The sequence below is a fragment of the Sus scrofa genome, chromosome 2 (assembly GCF_054392235.1).
Source record: "Sus scrofa isolate SSC_HxYL_T2T_F1_AM1 chromosome 2, Sscrofa_HxYL_maternal_Yorkshire_Landrace_v2.0, whole genome shotgun sequence".
Taxonomy (NCBI): Eukaryota; Metazoa; Chordata; class Mammalia; order Artiodactyla; family Suidae; genus Sus; species Sus scrofa.
The window spans coordinates 127,133,366-127,155,374 of NC_139384.1; the positions used below are offsets into that span (position 1 = coordinate 127,133,366).

At 44.3% G+C, this 22,009-nt stretch overlaps 1 protein-coding gene across 29 annotated transcripts in view; it reads left to right on the forward strand.

Moving 5' to 3' along the window:
• MCC (MCC regulator of WNT signaling pathway) overlaps positions 1–22,009 on the forward strand; it is a 454,523-nt gene that overhangs the window by 340,577 nt on the left and 91,937 nt on the right. For all 29 annotated transcript variants that reach the window (XR_014838496.1, XR_014838497.1, XR_014838504.1 and 26 more), the window contains one exon: positions 8,618–8,760. Coding sequence is in view for 10 of the 29 variants with exons in the window: in XM_085014211.1 (XP_084870337.1) it covers positions 8,618–8,760 (143 nt within the window). In the remaining 19 variants the exon portion in view is untranslated. The remainder of the gene's footprint in view (positions 1–8,617; positions 8,761–22,009) is intronic.

Sequence of the window (22,009 nt, forward strand, 5' to 3'; positions counted from 1 at the left end):
AAGTAGCATCATGACCTGACTCCATCCCATAATGGACCTTGTTGACTCTAGTGTGCCATCTGGGAGTGACATTATTTATTTCCCTGTGCATGCTCCCAATTAGCAACAGCATATGGTGCTGCTTTTTGGGGTTCAGGAAATAAGAGGTGGAAATAGACGTGGCTTTTCTCATTCATGCGCCTAAAAGACCACTTTAAAAAAATTATTGCTTCTCAGAGTTCCCCCTGTGCCGCAATGAGATTGGCCACATCTCTGCCAGGGTGCAGGTTCAATTCCTGGACTGGCACAGTGGGCTAAAGCATCTAATGTTGCCACAGCTGCAGTGTAGGTCGCATCTACGGCTCAGATCTGATTCCTGGCCTGGGAACTCTGTAAGCTGAAGGGGGAGCCAAAAAAGGAAAAAAAAAAAAAAAAAATTAATGCTTCTCATCCTTGCAAGTTTGAGCTCTGCCAGTTTAGAAGTCTTCATCCCCAAGGGAACTGTGTCTCCACCAGAGAATACAGCAGGTTCCAGTGACTACCAACTGGCCCTTGGGACACCTCATGCCACTGAACCAATAAACAATGAAGGAATTTACTGTACTGGCTGGAGTGACCAATCTGACTGTCAGGAGAAAATTAGCCTATTGTATAGCACAGGGAACTGTACTCAATATCTTGTAATACCGTATAATAGGAAAGAATCTGAAAAAGAAAAAATATATATATATATGTATCACTTTGCTATACACCTGAAACTAACACACATTGTAAATCAGTTGTATTTCAATAAAAAAATTTTTTTAAAAAGAGGAAATTAGATTGTTGCAATGCCGGGAGGCAGGGAGTACTATGTCTGGAACTTGTGGGATTCTCTAGAATAACTGCTAGAAATTGCCCAGTGATAAAAGGCAGTAGATGAGAGGATCACAGTCCAGGTCAGACCACCTAGGGCAGGTCCCTCAGGAATAAAGATTTCTAATTATTTCACTAGGTGAAGAATTGTAACCATCTGAGATGCTGGCCAAACAAGGAAATACTAATGTTCTAGTGGACGAAGGAAATTGTGTGTATTATCTATAGTCTCCTGACCAGCTACAAAAAGGATGGCTAAATTATGCATATTATCTTGCTTGTTTATGTCTATATGTAATTTCCTTTTTGTTCCTTTATTTTCTCCCTATTATATAGGGTGAGTTGGTATTGGTGAAACTTAGCATGTAATAGTTGGGTTATATGATACCTAGGTGAATTTGCCATTGAACTAGAAGAGGAGGAATCATCTAACCATGAATCTAATTACTGATGGGACTTGGAATCTCCCATTTGGATGAGAAGGTGCATGTATTTACATTTGAACCAAGGGTAGTTACAGAAGCTTGCTGTTTTTGCTATTGCAATTTGGAAATTTAAGTATGTGTGAAAGGATGTGTATGGCTGTCAAGTAGCCAAAGACGGTAGATTATGGTGGATGTCGTCTAGCACCTGGTCCCATTCCCTTCTCTCTACTCTGCCCCCAGAATCCAAGAAGCTTGACCCTGGGGAATTACTTCCCAAACTCCCTTGATAACTGGGCTCTGGACATAGCTTTGGTTCTGCCCATGAGACACGTTCACCTGGATCTGGAAGACAGACAGGAGGTGGGAGCTTGTGTTTCTCAGGCCACGATGGAGGCAGCTGACATGCAGGCTTTGGTGAACATGAGGTCTTGCATTGACTGAGCAGACCCTGAAGCTGTGGGCAGGTGTGAAGGCAGCAGCAATTTCCCCATCCTGGGCTTGGGGGGAGACCACAGTTGTGATGGCAAATCTGACCCCTCCTGGGAGCCTCTACCTACCCTTCCCTTCTCCGGTCCTTCCAATTGTTTTGTAAGCAAGAAGCTGACCGACATCCAGAGTAGTTTATTTTCGTAACTAAACCCTGCCTAATGCATCCTAAATCTCATCTCCTTGGATTAAATACTGAACAATTTGTATTTACAGCCTCCTAAAAATTTTATTCATGAATATTTTAAACAAATTGGATCATATAGCACACACTGTTTTGTGATATGTGCTTTTTCACTTAACTGTATGTTATGAGTGGCTTTTTCGAATGCTTATCTGACTTAGGGAGGTTGTATAACAGGATGGAGAAAATGGAAAAATACATCAGTTGCTCACTTTGGATCTGGGGAAGAAAAAGCCTATCTAAGCAAATTAAATACGAGGTCTTTTGTCTCCCGAGGAGATTATTTTCTTTTCCTAAAAGCTGCTCTCATAATATGAGCCTTTCACTGCCAACTCTCATGAGTAGCCCATGATTTCAGCTTCATTTCCTGCTTGCTTGTTAGCCCACAGGTGTCTGGCTTCTGACCCCAACAGTTTGCAAAACCTCTTTTGGCCATGGACCGAATGTGCCCCCTCCCACCTTTAGTTCATATGGCAAACCCTCCATGTGATGGTATTTGGAGACAGGGCCTTGGGGAGGTCATCCTGTTTAGCTGAGGTCTTGAGGATGCAGACCACATGATAGGATTGGTGAGTGTCCTTATAGGAAGAGACACCAGAGAACTAGCTTGCACTCTTGTTCCTTCCCTGCCATGCGAGGACGCAGTGAGAAGGCAGCCATCCGCAAGCCAGGAAGAGAGCCTTTACCAGACCGCAGCATGCTGGCCCCTTGATTTTGCACTGCCAACTAAATCTAAGACTATGAGCAAATAAATTTCTGTTGCTTAAGCTGGCCTGTGGTACTTTGTTAGAACAGCCTAAGCTAAGGCACATTTTTGAAAAATCACCAGTGATTTCTTAAAAAATATCCGATGGGAATTCCCGTTGTGGCTCAGTGGAAACCAGTCCGACTAGTATCCAGGAATATGTTTCCTCCTGTTTCTTAAAAAAAAAAAAAAAAAACTTTGTTCTTGGAGTTTTTACTGTGGCACAGTGGGTTAAGAATCCCACTGCTGTGGCTCAGGTCACTGTAGAAGTGAGGATTTAATAACCAGCCTGGGGCAATGGGTTAAAGAATTGGTGTTGCTGCAGCTGTGGCTCAGATTCAGTCCCTTGCCTCGGAACTTCCATATGCCGTGGGGGCAGCCATTGAAGGAAGAGAGGAAGGAAGGAAGAAAGAAATCTTTATTCTGTGAGGGAATGATAGCCATTTTAAGGCAAGTCTGTCTTTAATTGAGAAACAGATGTGTTTCAGAAGAACCATGAGGTCAGGTAGACTGGGTGAGCTGGACAAAGTTGACTGACAGTTGCCAAGACAGGAAGATGTCCTTCTGGGTCTTGTTGACCAGTCACTCCAATCCAGTGAGACAAGGCAAGAAGGTGTACCCCAAAATAGAATAGATAGAGGGATTGCTGCAAAGTGATATTTTATCAAACGCTACTGATTCCACTGGACTTCAGCTTGAGGTCTGGAAAGCATGATAAGAAGTATATTTTCATTGACTTTTTCCTTTTCTTAATTAGATCATTTCACCCCTAGCCAATAACAAGAATCTTTAAAAATAAAAAAATAAAAAAATCTTTTCCTTAGGCCATCATGTTGTTGTTTGATTGGTCCTAAATTTAGGAATTAGGCTGTGTTGCTGACTAGTTGCATAAATTTAGGTAAGCCGCTTAGCCTCTTGAAGCTTCACTTGTTTTATTTGTAAAACAAAAGTATTGATCCTGGCTTAGAGGATCACTAAGATCCCTTCCAGAGTCCCAGCCTATGACTTTATAGCCTCTGCTGGTTGCATAGGTATGTGTACAGTCTAATGCCTCTCTTCTTAAGAGTGTTTTGTTTGTGTTTTGTTGTTAAGCTAGTAGCAAGCATTAATCATTGCACCTCTAAACAGAGCACCTGCGAAGCACTCCCAAATGCTTCCAAGTGAATGAAGTAATGTACATTTAGAATCCTGTGAGATGAGCCTTTATGTTCCAAAGAGAAATACCTGAGACTCTGCAATTCCATTATTATGAAATTGCCACAATAGCAAATAATTATCAACATATATCAGTTGATCAAATCTTCTGATTTTTTGGAGTTCCCGTTGTGGCTTAGCGGTAACCAACCCAACTAGTATCCTCGAGGACGTGGGTTCAGTCCCTGGCCTTGCTCAGTGGGTTAAGGATCCAGCTTTGGCCGTGAGCTTTGGTGTAGATGGCAGATGTGGCTCAGATCTGGCATTGCTGTGGCTGTGGAGTTGGCCAGTGGCTACAGCTCCGATTAGACCCCTAGCCTGGGAACTTCCATATGCCACAGATGTGGCCCTAAAAATACCCTCCCCCCCAAAAAAACTTCTGATTTTCTGGCTTAAATTGATTACGTCTCAGACCTATTCATGTTTTCTTCCTTTTCATCACCAACTTTAGCAGTTGGTGTTCTTTGGGGAGGCATTGTTTTTTCCCCTAAAGAAATAAGTTATTATTTACCAAGAGTTGCTATATTTACTGTATACACCACAGAAGGAAGCAAACAATAAAGCCGCTTTGAGGTGCTGTTGCTGCATCGGTCACTAGACACCTTGACCAGCTAGCTGATGCCTGCCGCTCAGAGTAGCCTTGAAAACACACCTCGCCTGCCTGTCTTGCCTTTGTAAAATTCCTGTGGACCTGCAGCGTGTTTTTGACCCCTTGTTCTCTTTCTCTGGATGGACCAGTGCTTAGGAATAAAGCAGTAGGGAGAGACACCCCACCCCCAGCATCAGTCTTCTACATACACCGCAGTCCCAAATTGATTGTCAGCTTACAAAGGGCTCTGAAAGAACTGGCATTTGTCACATTCCAGTCCAAGATTCCCACCTCTTTGAGGAATGATGACAATAATGGTGTTCAGGAGATAATAAAAACATGCAACTGCAAATTTTTTTTTTTACCAAAGTTGGTGGGAGAAACAGAGTCGCACCTAAACAGGTATCTAGATTCAGTTTAACCTTTTTATACTTCTCTCTCTTTTTTTTTTTTTTTTTTTTTTTTTGGTAGCGCAAAACCCTGCCCAATGTTCTCATAAGGTTGCTTTCTACTTGTAACTGCTGTGTACTTGGGTCGTTAAATTCTCTAACCTTCATCATGGTTACCATAAGGAGGAACTTTAACCAGGGATGATGTGTGCTCAGCCCAGCCCCTCCCTGTAGAGTCAAGGACACAGACCATCTGTACTTTCCTGCTGCTCACGTTTTCTGTGTCCATACAGGACCTCAGCAATACTCTTTGCCCTGAATTCCTTGATTTCACACTTTTTTTTTTTTATTTCTATCATCTCACCCTGATCGTATGCCTTCTTCAGTACGATAAATTCTCATTCTGATCAGAATTGCCCATTTGGCACGTGGCCTGACTGCTTCTGCAGCCTCGTAGTCCCGTCCTGCAACCCATTTTGATTTTAGTTCTCCCGAACGCCTACCCTAAGCTCCATATGTCCACGTTCACGTTCATGGACGCCTCTGAGTCTCTGCATGTGCCCTTCCACCCCTGTGACCGATCTAAAGTCTACTTGCCTTGAGATTCGTCCTAAGTGCTATTCCATCAGAAGTCTGCCCTGGTCCCTACTCACCAGCAAACCCAGATGTTCCTCCTGCATCCATCCACAGCATCCTTCTTCAGTTTGAATTAGTTGTGAACCTCTTTGACTCCCAGAAGACAGCATCTGTTTGGTTTTTGCTTTCTTATCTTCATTTTGGTGCTCACATACAATGAATGAGGATGCTTATGTCAACTTTAAAAAAATGCACAACATGAGATTCGTGAGTTAAGTTTTATTTGAGGCCAAATGAGGACTGTAGCCTAGGTGTCACATTTCAGATAGCTCTGAAAGATCACTCCAAAAAGGTAGGGGAAAGGTCAGTATATATGTGATTCTTGGTGAAGGTACATGCAATGAAGCGCACATTTTTCTCAGTGTTGCTGCTAGTTTAGAGAAGGTGACTGCTAGCCACAAGGAGCAGACGTCACCATGAAGGATTTGAGTGCTTTTCCAGATATGAGGAGATGCAACAATTGAGCTCATGAAATCTTATCCTGAAAATATCAAGCTAGCTGAAGACCCGTTCTGCCAGTTTTTCCCAGAGCACAGAGTGCCTCACTCCTGATCTCTACTCAGAATTTTTTCAGGGGATGTTGAGAGTCAGCAGCTGCAGCACCTCCCAATTTAATTCTTGTAGAGGTCGATGGCAAGTGGCAATTTCCAGTTGGCACTTAAGCTAGCATTTTATGACACTGAAAGCCATCTGCCTGAGGTGCATCTCTAGTGTGGTGTAATTCCTCTGACCTCATTTGTTTCCTTTTATCAACAGCTTCCTTCTCCCTCCCCTTCCCTCTTCCCTCCTTTATAAAGCCCACCCTAATAAGTGATCTCTTACTAAGCAGAAGGTTTGGCAGGCACCGTATGTTATGGAAGCTGCCAAGCCAAGAGGGTTGAAGGTGACTATGAAAGATTTTACAAATGCCATTTATATCGGAGATAGTGGAGCTGTGTATTTCTGGCCTTTTTTGGCTGTAAAATAATCTCAGCCAAGCTGAAGCTGATTGCATTGGCCCGGCAACAAAGGTAATTTATTCATCATACACAAAATCTCCCATTAACTCAAATCAGAATTTTAACTGCTGATTGAAAGGAGAGTGGATCTATCAGAGCACAATTACCCTCCAGACCAAAAAGGTGACTCTTAAGAGAACTTTTTAATTGTTTTCTTTCCTAAACCTAATTATTGTTGGCTTTGCAGATGTCTAATAATTAACTTACTCAGAGAACATTAACCTATATCTTTTTTTTGCCTTCACCACTGCCATTCTAATTCATATTTTGCATGTCTGGAGGTTTTATATCTGTTTGAGGTCTTCCCAGATGTCTGGGTGGCTTTTATTAGAAATACTTTGTAAAGCAAAGGCTCAGCTGAATTCCTTCCCTGAGAGAATGTTGATTTCTTGAGAGAACAAGAACCCTGGCGAGTTCTTCCCATTTCTCTAATGTATATGTGTCTCCCCAGCTTCCAATGGCAATTGCCTCTTCCTCAAATTCTGGTGATCACCACTCACAATCATGGTCCATTCCAAACCCAGAACTGAGCTTTCTGCCCCTCTGGTTGTCACCAACTTAAAGTGAATGCGAGGAGTTCCTGTCATGGCTCAGTGGTTAGTGAATCTGACTAGGAACCATGAGGTTGCAGGTTCGATCCCTGGCCTTGCTCAGTGGGTTAAGGATCCGGCGTTGCCGTGAGCTGTGATGTAGGTTGCAGATTCGGCTTGGATCTGGTGTTGCTGTGGCTCTGGTGTAGGCTGGCGGCTACAGCTCCAATTAGACTCCTAGCCTGGGAACCTCCATCTGCCACAGGAGCAGCCCTAGAAATGGCAAAAAAATAAATAAATAAATGAAATAAATAAATAAATAATAAAAATAAAGTGAATGCGAGGTTGAGGGAACTTCTTCTCTTCGAACCTTTCTCCACAGACACCTTCCCCCGGGGCTGAGCAGATACCTATGGACTTTCCAACCTCATAATTAAATTCCTTGACAATTTTGTTTTCTGCTCACTTGCAAAATAAGTGCTTCCAAGAGAGTTAATTTTTGCTCTCTTCCACGTCTGTATCCAGTGAGTGTGTAATGATGCTGGTGGTGACATGGGGAGGATGTATGTGTGTGCTTTGAGATACAGACTACAGTTTTAAGTTTTCCTAGCTCTTAGCTCATTCGGAGACCAAAGGTTGTGAGGGAACCATGAAGGGTTGAGAAGGGGTAGGTGTGCTCATTGCAAATGAAACATGGCTGTAGTTAAATGTTTTCTTTCCGCCAGCAAATGCAAATGGAAGGAAAGAGACTATGGAGTGGTATTCTTGCCCTCACTGATTTCCTTTTTCTCCTCACCCCATCCTCCTTTCCTACCCTCTGCCTCTACGTACTTAGAGCAAGTAAGAGTGGTACTTCTCAGACAGGCTGACCCACATACCTCTCAGAGCATCAGTTTTGATCTGCATAAATGAGGTGCTGGTTTTCCAGTCCTTCAGCCTCAACACTTCTTATGTCCCCTGCCAAGAAGGAAGCCCACCAGTGGAACCCTGGTGGTGATGAGCCATTACTATTCACCAGACTTTTTTTTTTTTTTGTCTTTTTAGGGCCACACCCACAGTATATGGAAGTTCCCAGGCTAGGGGTTGAGTCAGAGCTATAGCTCCTCACCTACACCACAGTCACAGCAGCGCAGGGTCCTTAACCCACGGAATGAGGCCAGGGATCAAACCCATGTCCTCATGGATACTAGTCAGGTTCGCTAACTGCTAGCCCCAACGGGAACTCCTCACCAGACTTGTAATCATGCTGCTCACTGTAGCCTCCGTGCTGGCAGTCTCCATTCTTTTTCACATCAGAATTTGAGGGGCTGAAGAAATCTAATTTCTTTAGGAAATCTTTGGAGGGGGAAAGTGTTAATAGGCTCTTAGATGAATCTGGTTTGGTATTTGGGTGTGTATATGGACATAGAAGCAAACCTTCTGTTTCAAATACTGGCCATTGCTGTGCCCATCTATTTTGCCTGAAGGGAATCCTGCTTCATGTAGCCTGGAGAAGAGACCTGCCCGTTTTCTTCGTGAACGTCCTTTCCTTGTCCTTAAAAGACAGGTTCTCCGGGGATTTGTCCTCCACCTCTTTCAGTGGCAGCTGACTCCCCTTTTTTTCTCAGGGAGGAAGATGAGTACTCAGAACTGCGATCAGAACTCAGCCAGAGTCAACACGAGGTCAATGAGGACTCCCGCAGTGTGGACCAAGACCAGACCTCCGTCTCCATCCCTGAAAACCAGTCCACCATGGTCACTGCAGACATGGGTGAGTCTACCTGCCATGACCACAAAGCCAGAGTTTGGTTTCTGGATTGTAATAGGAACTTTAGAAATGTAAGGCAACCTAGATTAAAATTTAATTAATCAAGGAGCTTGTGGAGTCAACAAAGAGCCATGAATGTCAGTTCTTTACATAGTTCTTTTTTGGTCAATATGGAACCTAAATGCTGAATTCACTGTCTGCCTTGATGTTTGTGATTCAAGTATATGTCACCTCTATCTGAAAAGTCTGGAGGTAGAGAACCAGTTAAAGGGCTATTGCAGGGTCCCAAGTTACAGTAGAATCTGAACTGGGATGCCAGGAATGGAAGATGGAATAAATGGTGACACATTGCAGTGGACGAACCACCAGTGGGTTTTAGCAACTTGTGGGTAAAGAAGGATCCAAAATGACTTTGATAGGTTCTTCCTGGGTGACTAAGAGAATAATCATATTCTTTAGTAAGGGAATTTGGTTGAGAAATGAGTTGGGAAATAGATGTATTATCTTTTGAGGCTGCAGTTCTGGTACAGCGTGTGGGTATGGTGTGTTTTGAAGTACAGGTCATGACCCATGAGTGGGTCATAAAATCATATGGAAAATAAAATATGTTTTAATTGAAATCAAAAAGGAAAAACGTAGAATGACAGCATTGTTTCACGAAACATTTTTGTTGCATGTGTTGTATACACAGTAAGTTGCCAAGTGAAATGTTCCAGCTGTGAGTTGCAGTCGAAATGTTGCCAAACCCCTGGTCTACTTGGAGATGCTTAACTAGATCTCTAGAGAGATTGGGGTTGAGGATAAAAGCTTTGAAGTTATGAGGCAAGGAGATCCCTTTGGTGGAGAGGGTGTGGAATCAAAACGGGGAGAGGCACCATCTTAAGAAATGTTCACATGTAGACAAGTGATGGAAAAAGAAGGAAGAGTAAGCATAGTACAGTTTACAGCGGAACTTCAGGTTGCATTGAGGAGAGAGACTTTAATCAAATATTAAACATTTATGTTTAATTATAAATGTATATAAGTGCTATAACATCAAGAAACATAGCACCATGACCATGTATCAAAGGAATTCAGTTTAGGATTTCCAAGATAGCTTCCTCTAGGAACTGACATTTAAGCTGAGATCTGGAGGAGGAGGAATTGAGTAGGTAAAAGAGGAATTGGCATTCAGGAGAAGGGGGACAGATGCAGGAGAAGGGGGACAGGTGCATTCAAGGAGGTGAAAAAAATTCATCCTGTATGGAGGGCACGGAGGTGTGAGAGGGAGGCGTGGTGAGGTAGGCAGGAACCAGATCATGTAAGAGCTTAGGGAGTATGTCAGAGTCTGACCTTTATTCAAAGATCCACGAGAAATGACTGACGATTTTTTTTTTTCTGTTTAGGGCCACACTCCAGCATATGGAGTTTCCCGGGCTAGGAGTCAAATCGGAGCTGTAGCCACCGACCTACACCACAACCACAGCAACACCAGATCCAAGCCACATCTGCAACCAATACCACTGCTCATGGCAATGCCAGATCCGTAACCCACTGAGTAAGGCCAGGGATGGCGCCCAAGTCCTCATAGATACTAGTCAGGTTTGTTGTACCGCTGAGCTACAATAGGAACTCCAACTTAATGATTTTAGTAGTTGGAGGCGGGGGAATGAGATGATCAGATTTGCATTTTGAATCAGTCACACCAGAGTGAAGAGAAAGAATTGGTGGATCAAAAGTGAATGGGGGGGAGTTCCCCTCGTGGTTCAGTGGAAACAAATTTGACTAGTAACCATGAGGAAGCATGTTCAATCCCTGGCCTTGCTCAGTGGGTTTCGGATCCGGTGTTGCCCTGAGCTGTGCTATAAGTTGAAGGCTTGGCTTGGATCCCCAGTTGCTGTGGATGTGGTGTAGGCTAGCAGCTGTAGCTCAGATTCGATCCCTGGCCTGGCAACTTCCATGTGCAGGTACGGCCCTAAAAAAGGCAAAAAAAAAAAAAAAAAAAAAAAAAGAAAGAGTGAATGGGGGAGGTCAGCTAGGAAACCATTGCTAAACTCTTAAGTGGGCAAAAGGGTAGCTAGGATTAAGGTGGTGGCAGCTGAGATGTGGAAAAGCAGAGGAGTTGTAGAAAAGGTATAAATTTGGCAAGATCTGCTGAAGGATAGGAAACAGGGTGAAGGAGGAGGTACATATGTGCAGGTGTCTTCGAAGTGTTGGGTTTGCACACTGGATGGGCAGTGGAGCCAGTCACCAATATGGGAGCAAAGGAAAAAGGACCAGGTCGATTTGCTCTGATTTTGGCTTTGTTTTGCTTGGGGGAGGGTTGGGGGTAGGTTGAGGTCTTGTGTTTTGTTTGGCCATAAGTTTGAGACATCTGGAAGTATCTGGGTGGAGTCGCTGGGAAGACAGTAGTTATACATAAGCCAGAAGAGGTTGGGCTGAAGAAAAGCAGTTGGGAGACATCATGTTGTTTAGATAGTTACTGAAGCCAGCCGTGAAAGTTGACATGCAGAGTGAGAAGTGTGGCAAGCTGGAGACAAAGCCTTGGGGGCCAGCCGCTGAAGAGGAGACCCAGCAGTAACTCATGGCATGGATGCACCTCTCAGCTTTTCAGTCTCAGTTTAAATTCCCCTCCTCCAAAAGCATTTTGTGAGCACCAATCTGTGCAAATCCCTACACTGACTCTGAAGCTTCCCCATTGGTTTCCTTCTTACATCACTGGAATTTTAAATGATGCATTTGTATTTCTTTGTGTGACTGACTCCCGTTAAACCCCACTGGGCAGAAGCATGTTTGTTTTATCTACTGGTAACTCTTCAGAGCCCACCACAGGGCCTGGCACATAGCATGTGTTCAGAGATACTTGTTTGAATGAATGAGTGAAGGGACTTCCTGCTGTGGTGCAGCGGAAACGAATCCGACTAGTATCCATGAGGATGCGGGTTCGATCCCTGCCCTCACTCAGTGGGTGGGGGATCCGGCGTTGCTGTGAGCTGTGGTGTAGGTTGTAGACATGGCTCAGATCCCGCGTTGCTGTGGCTCTGGCGTAGGCTCGAAGCCGTAGCTCTGGTTAGACCCCTAGCCTGGGAAACTGCACATGCTGCAGTGCAGCCCTAAAAAGACGAAAGACAAAAAAACCCCCAAAAAACCAACATCATAACCTCTAACTCCTACAGCTCTAGGGTTCTAGACACTGTCTTCCAGCCTTAGGCAGTCACACAAGTGCAAGCGGCCAAGAAATTCCCCAGCACCTCAAAGAGACATTCCCACACGGATTCCTCCACTCCTTTCTCGGAAGTTGTTTTTCATGAGATTAGGCAAAGTGACCCACATTCCAACAAAACGTCTTAATCAGACAAGCTTGGGGGATGTAGGGCAGACCCGCTCAGGCAGGCGTCTTCACTGTGAGCTGTCTCAGGGCTCCTGCCGTGAGCGGGCAGCTGCAGCCCTGGCTCCCCACACGGGAGCTGGGGTCCGCCACGCTGCACTGTGATCTGGCTTGGTTTTCCCAAATCATTTGCCTCAAATTGCGAATTTTCACACTTCCCTTCAGTAAAAATGTATACTTGTTATACCTGGTACCCTTCCCATCAAGACTGGGCTTCTGGAGGGAAGGGACTCTGTTTGCCCGAGGCCTGGGCTTGTTCTCTGCTCCTAATAGGAGGCCTTCATTCATTTATTCCCCAGTGCACTGGGTGCTGTGCCCAGGACCAGGGATGCGAGACACAGACTCCGCCACAGCGCTGTGCTCTCTCACTCAAATCCCTCACCCATGGAGTGACATCATCACCTTGGCCTGCAGGGCCCCCCAGAATCTGGGCATCCCCCTCCTCAAACCTCGCCCTCGCCAACTCTCTCTGTTTTCCTTTCCGCTCTGGCCACGCCAGCCTCCTTGCTGTCCCTTGACCTGACCAGCATCTCTGGCCTCAGCATCTCTGCATTTACTGCTCCTCTGCCTGTAGTGCTCCCTCAGCTATCCTCCCATCACAGGCCCTACCTCACCCCCTAGTAGCGTCCAAGCTGTCACTCACTCTCATGCTGCAAGCTGTCCCCTTTGCCCCCTGCTTCATTTTTCTTCATAGCCTCCAGCATGACCCAATGATGCCTAAATTTGCATTTCTTTCCTTCCATATATATCGCCAGTCTTAATCAGTCTCTTGCATGAGAATACAGGCAGCCGGCAGGTAGGGACTTCGGCTCGCCTATGGACCAACATCACAGTGCCTGCTCGAGGGAGGCACCCAGAAACAGGCGTAGCAGTCAACACGTTTGGAGCTTACAGTTCCTTGGATGATGCAGATGGGGACTTCAGGTGTCACCCTCGGGTGGGAGCATCCGACAAGATGTATGCTGTTAAGTCACATCTAAGTAGAAAGCTGAGGGATAAGTGGGAACAATGAGAGTGAAGAGCAGGGGGCAGGAGGAGAGAGCTATGGGCACAGGGCCTCACCTGCTAGTCCCCAGAGGGGACCAGGGCCCCTGCAGAGTCAGTTCCTGTGTGTTCCTTGGAACCGGACGCACGCCGGCCTTTTCTTATTCCTTTGCCACTTTCCAATTAAATTGCATGAGTAGGGAAAAAAGCTTCCATTTATAAACACCATTATAGGAAATCATTAAAAAGCAGCCCTTTCACTATGCCTGCTATATTTGCAAAGCTGCATTAGCAACCGAGAGGTTTTCTTGAGCTGGATTTCATATGCAGAGTTTGCTGCAGTATATTTGCTGACCTCCATTGAAGATACCAGGAGTATTCCCTTCCTCAGAAAGCACTTTTCTTTTGTTTTCAAACCCCACCCATCAGACTGGGGCTACTCCCTCAATAAGCTCTCTCTGGGGCACTGTCCTCAGAACCTGGAGGAGCAAACAAGTAATTTAGAAAGTGCTTTCATTTACCTAAGCAGTCCTATACAGGAGAAAGGTCCCAGTGGCGTGACACTGCATCTTCAAATAAATTGCATTACCTCTGTATAAACCTGGTCACAAAATCATTTGTAAAATAAAGGTAATTAAATGGACAAAGATAAGGTAGGAGTTATGGCGTGGGATTTTTATTTGCTCAATTTAGCAAAGAGTTTTAGTTAAAAGCTAACATGCTTTGCTCACTTCTTTGTGTTCAGCATTTAGCTGCATGCTCAGGTTCAGTCTCAACCTTGAAGGAGGCCCTGGAAATCTCCTCTGTAAACCTGGGATGCTGGAGTTCAGAGAGGACAAGTCACTTATCCAAGGCCACACAGCTAAGCAGTTGTTTTGGTTGTTGTTGCCCATATTTCTATAGACAGGTATGCTTTTTTTTTTTTTTTTTTTAAATGCATCTCCGCTTCAACAATGAAACGTGCCTATGATCAGCATGTTCCACGTACTGCCATCCTTTGAGGTCTCTGGTGCCCGTGGCAGAATTTAGGGAGCAGCTGTCTGATCACAGCACCTGGCTGAATAGCAGAGTGAGATTTCACAGATCACCATCTTAGAAACAACACTCTTAGACCCAGCCGTTCTGGGTGTTGCCCTGGAGCTGAGCACAGATGTGTGAGATGGGCCCAGCCCTGCGTTGTGCGTGTTAGCGCGTGCGGGGTGCACTCCCTAGCGGGCCATCTTCCCAGCTCTGTTCCTCAAATAGCACAGCCTGTCTGGAGCAATTGTCTATAAAACAAACAAAATCCCTGACCCAGCGGACCTTTGCACAAGCTGCGATGGGTTCTGCTCCCGTATTTTGAAATCTCTTCTGGTTTTAGGTGAGAAGTTTTTCTTTTTGTGGAAGTTAGCTATAAATGATTATACCGTCGGGGATGAAAGGAAGCAGATGATACCGTGCTTGCTGGTGTGATCATTTAGATAGAGATTTCCTCCTTAAGTGTAGTTTTTGGAGGACAACCAAGGAAGAATTTACACATGAAACCTGGCTGTTTGGCACGGTTGTGACTATGAAACATATTTAATGTTAAAGCCAGATTTTCCTGGCTTAATGGCCCATGAGGCTCAATGGCTTCAGGAGAAATGATCCAAAGTGTCCAGCAACCCCTCCCAGTGGATGGGGGAGGGGGGAGCTGGGTTGGGGGGAGGGTCGGGGCAGGGAAAGGCAATCCTGCCTTCTCAAAAAAAAAAAAAAAAATCATTTCTGCAGTGTGTCAGAGAAGCGTTTACTAAGGCAAGGCAGCCTTTCCGGAGAAAACAGGATTTCTGTTAGGAATGAGGCACTAAGTAGGCAGTTAGCCTCCAGCAGAGAATTTTTAAAGGAGAATCAGAGTATTGGTACCCTGATTCTGAAACTTGGAGAAACCAGTCCCCACGTTGGAAAAGTTAGACAAGACTGAAACTAACACCCTGACCAGATGGCAAAACAGGCCAAGCCCTGTATTGCTTTTTTTCTTCTTTTTCTTCTCCTTACTTTAATTGGGCAACTTAATTTCTCCCAAGAGGTTCATGATGTTGGTCATCCCTGAGAAGCAAACCCAGGGAAAGCTTAAAAACTTTGAAGAGGAGTTCCCATAGTGGCTCAGCAGGTTAAGAACCCATCTAGTATCCGTGAGGTTGCGGGTCCTGGTTTGATCCCTGGCCTCGCTCATTGGGTTAAGGATCTGGTGTTGCCACAGGGTCGTGGATGCGGCTTGGATTTGGCATCGCTGTGGCTGTGGTGTAGGCCAATAGCTGTGGCTACAACTCCAATTTGACCCCTCGCCTGGAAACTTCCATATGCTGCATATGCAGCCTAAAAAGACAAAGTGCTTCAAACATTGACTCACAGAAGACTCTCTGATGTGTCTGTGTGCTTCTTCCCAGGGATGTGAGCCTGGTCAAACAAATATCATAATGTGTTAGCAGGGCCAAGTGGTTGAGGAGGCCACCTGAAATCATTCTAGAACTTTCCTCAGAGGGGAACCAACCTTGAAAGAAAGAAGGACTATTGCTCCACTGTACTTAGTGTTACTTTTAATTATGGAGCTGGAGGGAAATATTCAAATCATTTTTTCAGTCCCCCGAGGAGAGCTGGAAAGGCATTGATCATTTGTTCAAAATGAGCTCCCATCATTTTTGGGTTTCATGAACTCCTTTTCTAAGACAGGCAGCCTTTATTTTCCAAACAGATCATGTCCCCTCAGGATGGGGGCATATTCTTACTTAAAACTAGCATCATAGGGGTTCCCATCGTGTTGCAGCAGCCCAACGAATCCGACTAGGAACCACGAGGTTTCGGGTTTGGTCCCTGGCCTTGCTCAGCATTGCCGTGAGCTGTGGTGTAGGTTGCAGATTCGGTTTGGATCCCACATTGCTGTGGCTGTGGCATAGGCCAGCAGCTGCAGCTCCAATGTGACTCCTAGTCCGGGAACCTCCATATGCCATGGGTATGGCCCTAAAAAAAAAACCAAATTAATTAATTAAAATTTAAAAACTAGCATCATAAAGGAGTGTTAGTTTCCCAGACCAGCCTCTGAAAGCCTAATCCTCTGTCATGGACATAAAGTATGGGACCTCAGTAGTGCTCCTGCAACCCCCAGCTCTCCATGCAGACATTGTTCATGAGTAGAGATGCTGTGGACCACATGTGGATGTCAGAAGGATATCTTCTCCTTTCTTTTGGTGGCTTTGGAAATTCCCCCACCCCTACCATAGTCAGAGCTGTGGGCTCTGGGACTGGTAATGACCTACGATGCACGGGTACTGTTTAATCTCAGAGGCTAGAGATACCCTGCCCCTTGAGCTGGGATGGACAGTCTAAGCTTGGAGAAAACCCATTTGCCCTGGCAGTTAGTGAGCTTTGGGGATAGTGGTCAGAGGTGAGGCCTGAGAGCCGGCCAGGCAGAGGCCAATGATGGAGGGCCCTAGAGGTACAGTGAGGGGGCTACAGTTTGTCCTCTAAATGCTCCACTACCTACTTCTTCAAGATAACCTCTCAGAGGTATAGATACAAGATCATATCTTGAAGGCTTTGCACAGATGACACCAAATCACATCCCCTCTCTGCCCCAAAGGTTCTCAGCTCTGCAACACTGGGTATTTTCTTATTCTTAAAGCTATGGCATAGTTCCTATTGTGGCTCAGTGGGTTAAGAATCCAACTAGTATCCATGAGGATGCAGGTTCAATCCCTGGCCTCGCTCAGTGGGTTAAGGATCCAGCATTGCCACTACCTGCAGTGTAGGTTGCACACACGGCTTGGATCTGGTATTGCTGTTGGTGTGGCATAGGCCCTCTATTACCTGGGAACTTCCATATGCTGCAGGTACGACCCTAAAAGAAAAAAAAAAAAAAAAGCTGTGGCAATTCAAGTGTTTAGTCATCAAATAAGTAAAATGACTAGATGTGAACTTGAATGTTTCTCAAGCTTTTGGAGCCTTGCTCTCTAGAAACCACCGCCAGAACCCTTCTGCCTCACAGGGCTGGGGCGGGGTGGGTGGCTGAGAATTTTGTCGTGTTTGGGGCAGCTTACAGGGAGGGGTCCTGAAGCAGCAGCTGGGCACCTGGGGTTTGCAGCTGGTGTTAGGTTATCTTTCTTATGCCTTCACCATCTTGAAGACCAAGCTGACTGTTGTAGAGAAACAAACTGTTAACAGCTGCAAAGCGACAACAGCAAAAATGAAGATAAATCCCAGCCTGGTGAGATTTGCTAAAATAGAAGTTCTGAGACTGTGACGTTTTATTTGGGAAAAGAAACACGGAAGAGGGGCTTCCCTCCCAGTGAAGTCAGGACCTGGAGGGGGCGGCAGCAGGTGGCCTGCTCATGGTCCTCTCACCCTGAGGAAGGCCTGTGCTCTTGGGGTTGGGGGCGGGGCAGGGGGATACTTTGGGTGATGTTCCCATTCTCCTAGCTGCATTGAGAGAACGCGCATCATTGTGGTCCCCGCACTAAATCTACACCTTAGCATTTCCAAGCCGTGTCAGACCTCTTTGCCTTGAGTGTTGAGGTATTGGTTTTCCCCTACAGCTTTTTATGTGTGAAGATTTCAAAGGTCCGTAAAAGATAAAATGAACACCCCAAATGCTTTACCCGTATTCACCACTTGGCACTGTTTTACCGCATTGATATTTTTCTCTCTCCTATGTGCAGAACTTTTTCTTTTTCTGAGCCATTTGACACCATGATGCTTCACTCTAAATGTATGGGCACCAACCTTCTGAAAAAAGGGACTTTCTCTGTCATAACCTCGGCTCCTTTACCACCCTGGAGAATTTCACCACTGCTGAACCAGTACCTACATGCAGTCCACGTGCAAATTGCCCCACATGCCCCATTAACGTCTTTGTTGCTTTCGCTCAATCCAAGATCACTTTGGCCTTGCACATTCTATTTAGTTACCATGTCTCTCTCATCTCCTTTAATCTAGACCAGGTCCCTCCCTACTTTTTCTGTCATTCATGACATGGATGTTTCAAGCAGGCCAGGTTAGTGGTATCATAGAAAGTCCCTCAGTCCACATGTTCTGATTCTTATTGTTCAATCAGAGATTAACATTCTTTGCAAGACTAGGCCTCGGTGATGATGTGTGCTCACTGCTGTGTTGCAGCAGGAGATTCAGTGTCAGTGGGTCTGTTACTGGTGACTCTGGGATACTTTTAAGCTTAGAAATGTCTTGGTGATCAAGAGATTCTCAGCCTCCAGGAAAAAGACTTTAGACTGTTGATGCTGAAGATGATGCAAGACATTGGAAATAAACTGGAGGCAAAGATGGATAACTTACAGGAAACACTGAGCAAAGAGATACAAGATATAAAACTTAAACAAGAAAAGATGCAAAATACAATAACTGAAATAAAAAATTCACTAGAAGCAGCCAACAGCAGAATACAGGAGACAGAAGAACGAATAAGCAAGGTGGAGGACAGATTAGTGGAAATTACGGATGTAGAACAGAAAAGAGAAAAAAGATTGAAAACAAATGAAGAGAGTCTCAGAGAACTCTGGGACAACGTTAAACATACCATCTGTATTATAGGGGTGCCAGAAGGAGAAGAGAGTGAGAAGGGGACAGAAAAAATATTCCAAGAGATAATAACCAAAAACTTCCCTAAAATGGGAAAGGAACCACTCACTCAAATCCAGGAAGTACAACGAGTACTATATAAAATAAACCCAAGGAGGAATACACTGAGATACATATTAATCAAAATGACCAAAATTAAAGACTAAGAGAAAATCTTGAAAGCAGCTAGGGAAAAGAAACACGTAACATACAAGGGAACCCCAATAAGGATATTGGCAGATTTTTCAACAGAAACTCTGCAGGCCAGAAGGGAGTGGCATGATATACTTAACGTGATGAAAGGAAAAACACTCCAACCAAGATTACTTTACCCAGCAAGGCTCTCATTCAGATTTGAAGGAGAAATCAAAACCTTCACAGATAAGCAAAAGTTGAGAGAATTCAGCAATACTAAACCAGCCTTACAACAAATACTAAAGGAACTTCTCTAGGCAGAAAAGAAAACACAGCAACAGGAAACAAAAATTCCACAAATGACAAGGCTCACCAGTAAAGGTATATACACAGTAAAGATATAAAATCATCCATGCACAATTATACCACCAAAATCAGAAATCAGGAGAAGATGTGGGTACAAATGTGGGACACTGGAGATGAACTTGCAATTAAGAGAACATCAACTTAAAACAATCTCATATACATATAGACTTTTATATCAAACCAAAAATCTACAATTGATACACAAACAAGGAATCTCTGGAGAAGAAATATATCTCATAGTACATAAGCACATAATCCACCATGAAGGGGGTCATTTGACATCATTCTTGGAGTGCTGAAGTCTTTTTACATCTGATTCTGGTTTCCTCTCCATCAAAGAATTTATGATATTTATAATTAAATAATGCCACTATACAATTAAATGACACAGTTCTAAAATTGTATTATTGATAACCATTTCTCTCCATGGTACAATGTAAGGTCTGTAATGTCTTGTTTATCACATCACCTAGAATGGTGTAATGCCTTTATTGAAGAATCAATAAGATGTAACAAATTGTGAGGACATATTTATATAGTTACACTGTTTTTTAACTAATTTATGCATTTTATATTTTACTCATTTTCAGAGGGTGTATTATTTTTGTTATTCTTACCAGTTAAGTTATTCTTTTTATTATGCTATATAAAATATTTAATGGTATATAAGGCTTTCTTCTTTATAAATTTTAGTTGCATAATATACACAATTTTAATACAATGCTAGTTTTTAAAGAAAAATTGAAATGGAATAGATAATACTAAATAGTAAAGATGAAAGCCATACAAAATGGGATAAAGTATAGAATAAATTTCCTATTTGTCTCAGCATATTTTCCATTCCACTTCTCCAGAGGGAGACAATCTAAGATCCATGATATAATAATCTGTCTGAATGTAATTGTGTTTAAATATATGTATTTTATTCTGTAAAAAAATATTCTGTGATAATCTATGTGGGAAAAGATTGTGAAAGGGAATGGATGTAGGTACATGTATAACTGAATCTCTTTGTTATACAGCAGAAATTATCACAACCTTGTAAATCAACTATACGTCAATAAATTTTTTTTTAATAAAAAAAAAAAGAAAAAGAAATGTCTTGGAGTTCCCTTCATGGCGCAGTAGTTAACGAATCTGACTAGGAACCATGAGGTTGCAGGTTTGATCCCTGTCCTTGCTCAGTGGGTTAAGGATCGGGCATTGCCATGAGTTATGATGTATATTGCAGACGCGGCTCAGATCCCTCCTTGCTGTGGCTCTGGCATAGGCCGGCAGCTGCAGCTCCGATGAGACCCCTAGCCTGGGAACCTCCATATGCTTTGGGTGCGGCCCTAGAATAGACAAAAAAAAAAAAAAGCTTAGAAATGCCTTGTTTTCAGTAGATGTGGGCACAGTGAACACGATGCAGGGTGTAACCTCCATAGATACTCTCTTACTCCTTTCCTCTCAGGCCCTTCCATCTTCACCTTGGCCCTTAGACTGAGAAGTCAACTATTCTGCTCTGTCATTTTCTTTTCATTATCGTTTTTTGTCTTTTTAGGGCCGCACCTGCAGCCTATGGAGGTTTCCAGGCTAGGGGTCAAATATTAGCTACAGCTGCTGGCCTAAGCCACAGCCACAGCAACACCAGATCCAACCTATACCACAGTTCATGGCAATGCCTAATCCTTAACCCACTGAGCGAGGCCAGGGATCGAACCTGTGTCCTCATGGATGTTAGATTTGTTTCCACTGAGCCATGAGAGGAATTCCTGTTCTGTCGTTTTCTTTGAGGTTTTGTCCTGGTTTTGTTGATTCCTTGCTGGAATTAGGGAGGGCCTTGGTGCCTGCAGAGTGGGGGGTGCTGCTAAAAAGAAAGCAGGAGCCCTTCTGGTTTCAGCCATCAGGCCACAACAGGTTCAGAACTGTGACATCCCTAGGATGTCACATCTTGCCTCTAAGCAGAGTATCTGTCCTAATGCTGAACATGTAGCTCTTTCCCTGACTTGACTTGCTTTCTGATACGTGACCTGTGTGCTGGGTCAGAACAGAGGCAGGGGCTGCGTGTCAGCCCTGGGAAGGCCACGAGGGTTATGGTTATGGCCTGATGTGCTGCATTCATACGGGAAGACTTTCAGACTGTTCATAGCAGGCCTACGGCTCTTCTGTCTCTCGGAGTGGCTGCAATTCAGTGTGGCTAATAGCACCAGCTACAGTGGAAGCTTCCACCTTAGGGATCCACAGTAACTGGAAGCTTTCCTCTTCGGCAGGGTGTGGTATGGCACAGGATATGTCTTAGATTTGATGGTACTTGGTCAAAGAGTAGGCAAACCAAAACTTGATATTTTAAAGGGGGGGTGCTTAGAAAATCTTTTATACGTTCCCCTCATGCAGTCTTTATGGAGCACTCCTCCATGCCCAGTGTCATGAGCATCTGGGAACACAAGGATGGATGTACAGAGTCTCTGTTTCCCAGAGCCAGGCTTTGGAGGTATGTCAGATACCAAGTAGTTATGGGGAATATGATTCTTTCTTTCAAAGAGAGAAGTAAATACGAGACTGAAGGTCATCAGGGAAGACTTCCTGGAAGAAGAGATTTTTAAGACAAAGCTTTAAAAAGAACCATAATGAAGAAGAGAAAGAGGGGCTTCCAAAGTAGGCAGAGACATAACCAAATGAACCGAATGCCAAGCTCCAGGAGTAAGTACATTTGAAGTTGGGACTCTGATTTGGAGCAGATTAATTCTGGTTAAGTGCCCACTGCTTGGAATCACAGGACCAAGGGAATATTTTCAACATCTACCCTGTTTAGCTGCATTTTTCTTTGAGTTAGGG